General features: G+C 46.0%; 1 protein-coding gene across 1 annotated transcript in view; it reads right to left on the reverse strand.

Moving 5' to 3' along the window:
- LOC147425667 (NAD-dependent malic enzyme 1, mitochondrial-like) overlaps window positions 1–5,789 on the reverse strand; it is a 123,795-nt gene extending 118,006 nt beyond the window's left edge. Inside the window, exon 1 of the mRNA XM_086499521.1 lies at window positions 5,583–5,789. Within this exon, the coding sequence (XP_086355647.1) occupies window positions 5,583–5,738 (156 nt within the window). The 5' untranslated portion in view covers window positions 5,739–5,789. The remainder of the gene's footprint in view (window positions 1–5,582) is intronic.
- Window positions 5,790–6,000: the final 211 nt, after the last annotated feature.

Here is a 6,000-nt window from a genome sequence, read left to right on the forward strand (position 1 = left end):
GGTTCAGAGCATGTGTCAGAACACCTCAGAGTCAGTTCAAGCTGAGTGGCTCACGCCTCTCGAGCCAGTAGCACCCCGATGGATGGGAGCCTTCACACGACTGGAGGTTCTCATCTCAGTCAGGGCTTGTTCAGAGACTGTCCCAGCCCTGTTCTTTGAGCTTCAGGGTGGGGGACGTTTACAGCGAGTTACAGTAGAGGCCCCGCAGGTAGCAGAGTGCTGTTTCCAGAGGATCCGAGTTGTGGGCATCTGTGGGAGGACTTGCGTCATAGACCCTGACCCAGCAGCTCTCGAGACAGGACACTGGAGGCTATGGGCTTGGGAGTGTTGTCCACTGGCACGAGTACAGTGGGATCCTGGTGAGTGGCTATGGAGGGATCCCTTCTCTTCTGCAGACCGCCCAAGAGTCCCTTTCTTCCAGTACACTGTTCGGCTTGGACGTCATATACTTGCAGCGCAGAGAGAGGCCCGCCCCGCTGCAGCACATCATTGGCAGGAGGAGGGTCTCACAGCTGAGTTCTTGGCAGCTTTTTGGCAGAGGCTGTGGGACTCCAGACAGCCGAGGCGCGTCACTTTGTTCCAGTGGTTGGTTGCACACAGAGCCACAGCAATAGGGAGCTGGCTTGTGCATAGTGGTCTCTCGGCCGCATGTACAGCCTGTGACCAGTTGGTGGAGAGTCAACGACACTGTCTTTGGGACTGTCCGTCGGCCCAGCAGGTGTGGCTACGAGTTCTTCGGCTGATGCCTACCCTCTCCGCGGCTCGACAGTACATCTGGGGGGCAGCGGCTTGGTCCACCCTCACGGGCCCGACACTACAGTTTGAGCTATCTTCCACCAGCAGGATGATAGTGATACAGGGGGGGCGACCTGCACTCCAGCCTGCTACAGACCTTACTCCACAGGAGTGGTGCAGTGAGAGAGAGGAGTGTTGGGAGCTCATCGGCGGCCTAGCTCTTTGGTTCATCTGGCGGGCCCGTTGTTTCCGCATCTTTGAGGCTCGCCCTGTGCCACCAGCAGAGACTGTTCGTGACTTTTGGCTAGAGCTGATCCATACTCTCAGAGGACAGCTTGAGGGACTACAGGGCAGCTCTGACCGCATGCGGGAGCGCCGCGAGGCTTTCCTTCGACTCTGGCGCCCTGGGCCTTTCTACACCTTGGTCCAGGGGGTGCTCAGATGGCACTACTGTCCACCTGTGTGGCTCTTCCCTCCTCCCATTTCTTGATTTAGCCCCATTGTATATATGCTGTTTTTTCATTGGGAGAGTCTCCCCATCATGCGTGTTGTAGCCCTCTCTTGCAGAGGTGGATGTAGCCCTATGGGCAGTTTTCATTAACTAATAGAAGGATCTTTTTCTTGGAAAAAAAAAAAAAGACATCTCCTCTCAAGGTATCGGGCTTCGCTCCCGGTATGGACTCTCTCATTACCCGAGAGTGCCTTAATGTGTTATTCATTGTTCAACAAGCGCCCTTCCGCAGAAAATTTGTAGTTTCTCCTCTTTCAGGATGTGATATGATTTTTGGCATTAGATGGTTTCGTGAGCATAACCCTCTCATTGATTGGGCAGACTATGTGCATGTGGACAAGCTACTTCAGGTCCAGATTCAGGTCAACTTAGGAAGTGTTCTGGCACCTTTGTGAGCCTGTGCGCAGGCCGTGCATGTCCAGGCAGTTGCATATCCCCTCGTTGCACACAGCATGATCATCAACATTACAGTCAGTATCCATCATGAGCATCATCATGAGCATTTAACAGTGCACACAACCCATTTTTCCTATTTTATCCATTTTTCACTTATTATTAATAAGTGACTTTGTTGGGAAACTAGGTAGGGCAAATTTGTTAAGCTCTATAAAAGAAACCTAGCGCTAGCACTTTCTGGTAGAAGAGGCAGCAGAAGTTCCTACACTTGCAGTGCACCTTCTCAGCAAGACCGGCAGATTTCCCTAGCGTTTTCAACCAGCAGACCTTTTGACGTTTCCTGCAGCAGATCAGCCTTGGCGTTTTTGCTGCAGAGTGCCCAGCGTTTTGCAGATCCCCAGATCAGCCTGGTGCTTTGCAGATCCCCAGACCAGCCTGGCGTTTTTGCAACTTACATATCAACATCAGCGATTTGCAGTTTGTCGGCAACAGATCGGCCCCAGTCATCAGCGTTTTCAATTTTCAGCACTTAGACTCCGCAATAACAGCCCCAAATCTCGCAGATCTCACCTACCCGTAGCAGGTCCTCGCCGCACGGCGCACGGTCAAATCAGCGAGTGTTTTCAGTTTCAGCCCGCTGTCCGCAGATTTCAGCATTTGCGTTTTCGTCGTACGGTCAGATCATCAGCGTTTTCAATTTCAGCCCGCTGTCCGCAGATTTCAGCATCTGCGTTTTCAGTGCATCGTCGTCGCATCGTCGCCATCGTCGTCCTCGCCGACATAGTGTCAGATTTCAGCCCTAGCGTTTTCAGATTTCAGCTTTCAGATTTCAGCCCGTCTCATCGCCGACATCGTCGGCAAGTCCATTGCATCTAGACCATTGTACCAAATTGTGCAATCAATAGCATAGATCTCTCTCGCCATAGAGAGGGGGGTCCTTGGAGGAGCGTTTGACAACAGTCTGGTGTCGTATTCTTCTCTCTCTGTCTCAGCACCTTCATTCACAGTGTCATTCACTTTGTTTATGATCGTTTGCACTCTCATTAAAGGAACAGAAGTAAGTAAAACAAACCCTTGAGCACAGTTCAAAGCACTCGTCTTGAGCAAAGTTCAGCATTCACTTCCGCTACACCTTACACAATAATTTGGGGCTCGATTAGAGACTAATTATGAAGCAAAAACCATGCGAAATCAATTACTTAACACGATCAAAAATGCAAAGCACAATGAAGCACATACTAATTACAGTCTAAAATGCAAAGTATGACCTTCTCCTCACCTAATCACCAAAGGGTAGTGGAGCATGCTCATGTCCAAGTGGTTATTAGAGTGTAGGATTATTAGGGATGCTAATGGATCGTAACGATAATTGAGAAATGCTAATTACTCTAATAGAGATGCTAATTACTAACACACAAACGCATGACAACAAACCCATCTAGCAAACCATGGTGCTTTGATACCACTTGAAGCGAATGGGATCGTGCTAGCTAGGGTGGATGAAAGAGAAACATCGTGCACACGAGTGAGTGTGTGTTGGCTAGATTATCACTCAAGCGAATTAGGTTCCAAGATCAATTAACTTGGACTCATCAACACGATCTTAGTATTTGCTAAGCCATCACAAGCTCACCATAAACAAGGGAATGTAATGCAAAATAGGCTTGGTTTATTCATTCATGAAATGAGCTTTAAGTAGCTCTACAGCCTTGCATCACTCCATGTGGGATAATTCCACCTTTTCTCTCCTTGACTCATACTCTTGTACTCTAGGACAAAGCTCACACTTTACACACAGGTGCAGTTCTAAGAGCCCCAGACTAAGCTATGGCTTTTCGACACATTGGTGACCTCCACATTATTGTATTTGGGGGGGGGGGGGGCTAGCCTGGTTGGACCTATGAGCCATGTAGAGACCTCTAGTGATAATGATATCCAAGTTGATCACGTGTAAGCCCACAATCCCTCATTCCTCCCATGTATTGATGTATATGATGGTCTCTAGCTCTCATCTCCCCTACCCCATTCACCATGTTTACTATGTTACCCCTCCGACCTACCCATCAATGTATTACATACCTAAATGTTGAATTTTCTGTTCATTTTCTATTAACATATCTTTTCAAACAGAGTAACAGATTCTCTTGGGATGTAACTTTTGGTCTCATAGATCATTTTTTCCTTTTAAGGACGTTTAATATAACATTACATTTTCTTTCTCTTTCTTTTTTTTTGTTTTTTGGATAAAAGGAGCTGTATACTCTGTGCACAAAGACCTCTACAAATGTTAAAAGGCCCATCACCTAGAGGAAGTACAAAACGAAGGTATAGTGTGAGTGCTATGTATACATCAAGGTGGCATGTAGGACGAGTGCAGATAAACCTCCGAGGAGGTGCATAATGCCAGACGATGTGTCCATGTGTCCCTGATCCAAACTGAAAAGAACTGAAGGCCTCGCCTATGTCCAAAAGAAAGAGTATCTACGCCGCTCTGCTGTCGTGGAGAAGCCTGCTGAAATTCTCACTGGCTACAAAGAGTATGCAACCTCTCAATCAAGATAGCTGTCAAGGTGGTCGATGTCAGTGAAGGCTATGACCCCAAAATGTGAACACAACGAGCCTTCCACAAAGTCCATAATGCAATGCTGCAGATCATGGTAAAGACTGCATCCCACAGGTGGAGATCAAACCAACGTACAGTGGATGAAGCATGCCTCGTGTATCCCAAGGAGAAAACCAGATCTATCAACGAGCCCTCAAAAAGAATGTGTGACCTTGAAATCACAAAAGCCATGCAACTGCCCCCCACCTCACAAACTCGTCATAAATGCCTACTCTAAAAAGCAAACAATATACCGCCCTCCAAACCAGCTGTCCATAAGGGCAGACCCAAAAACAATGGCATAAGGACTCCTACTCTATGTATGTACGCATGCATGTGCATGTGTGTGTGTACGCATACATATATATAATGTAATATGCATACGTATATACGTGTGTGTGTACACTATATATATATATATATATATATATATATATATATATATATATATATATATATATATATATATATATATATATACACACACACACACACACACTATACATAATATATATTTATATTTTATTATTTTATACATATAAACATAGATACATACATACATACCTATTTATGTATGAGTATGTATACATACATACCTGTGTATGTATATGTATAAATATGTGCTGTTATGGTGAAATGTCCTATAGGTCGATTTTGGCGGCAACACAAAGTCAATAACTCTTTTTCTTTCTTCTTTCTTCTTCTTTCTTTCTCAGCTCGCACATGCTCACGCTCTCCATTTATCAAGGTGGTAACAACAATTACGTTTACAATAATTGGTCACAAAAGACCATTGGCTTCAAAATTCTAACCAGTATGGGAATAATGTTACTTGGTTGCTCACCCCATGGAAAAGTGCACAATATGTCAATGCAATTGGACTCCCTCTTCACAAAATTATTCTCTGGTTTGTGTCGAGAAAGTAAATGCTTGAATAATGCTGTATCAACAGTTAGGGCAATTCGTTGTGGCCTGCCACATTTCATCAGGTACCAAGCTTAAAAACCTACAAAGACAAAACAAAATTTCCCTCGTAGAAAGCTTCTACTTTGTCTCCTTTAGACATGTCGAACTACCAGACTAATGATAACAATCCTTGACCTGCTACGAAGTTGGTTAAACTAGTCAATGCAAGCCGAGCTGATACTGTACAGACGAACTGGCACATAGGTTGGCATTGTGCAGAATTGGCAAGAATGCTCATCAGAACACGGAAACAATCTTGCATGAGCAGATCTAAGTGATGTGCTTCTGGATAAAGAGACCGTGCAACGAGATCTGCGAAGGGTGCTGAGAAAGAATGAGAGAGAAGTGTAGGGAGGGAGAGAGAGAGAGTACCTTGTTGAACCAAGGATCGTGAAGGATATCGGTGCTGCGCTTGTGGACGATAGAAGGGCGTGCAGCTTCATTGAACAAGAAGCGAGCATGATAAGTACTGGCAAGCGGTTTACAAGCTCTTCTGCGCAGGGCGGAAAACAGCTGCTGGTGCGACATTGTACCTCACTATAAACACGACGGCTGCAGACAGTTATTTATAGGGAGGGAGGGAGGGAGGGAGGGAGGGAGGCGTTCGAAAGTGTTCACTTAGCACTCCATGTCCACATGTCATCTCCAGACTTCTCTTTACCCTTCACTTTGACAGAAAGAGTGCAAGTAGGCCTACCTGTCAAATGGTGTTCTCTAAGGGTGGGTTCAGATTGGAGAGGTGGAACTTGGAAGAGAAGCACCTTTCCACCACTTCCGGGCGGAACATAGA

The sequence above is a fragment of the Adiantum capillus-veneris genome, chromosome 25 (assembly GCF_014529385.1).
Source record: "Adiantum capillus-veneris isolate H3 chromosome 25, ASM1452938v2, whole genome shotgun sequence".
NCBI classification, from domain to species: domain Eukaryota; kingdom Viridiplantae; phylum Streptophyta; class Polypodiopsida; order Polypodiales; family Pteridaceae; genus Adiantum; species Adiantum capillus-veneris.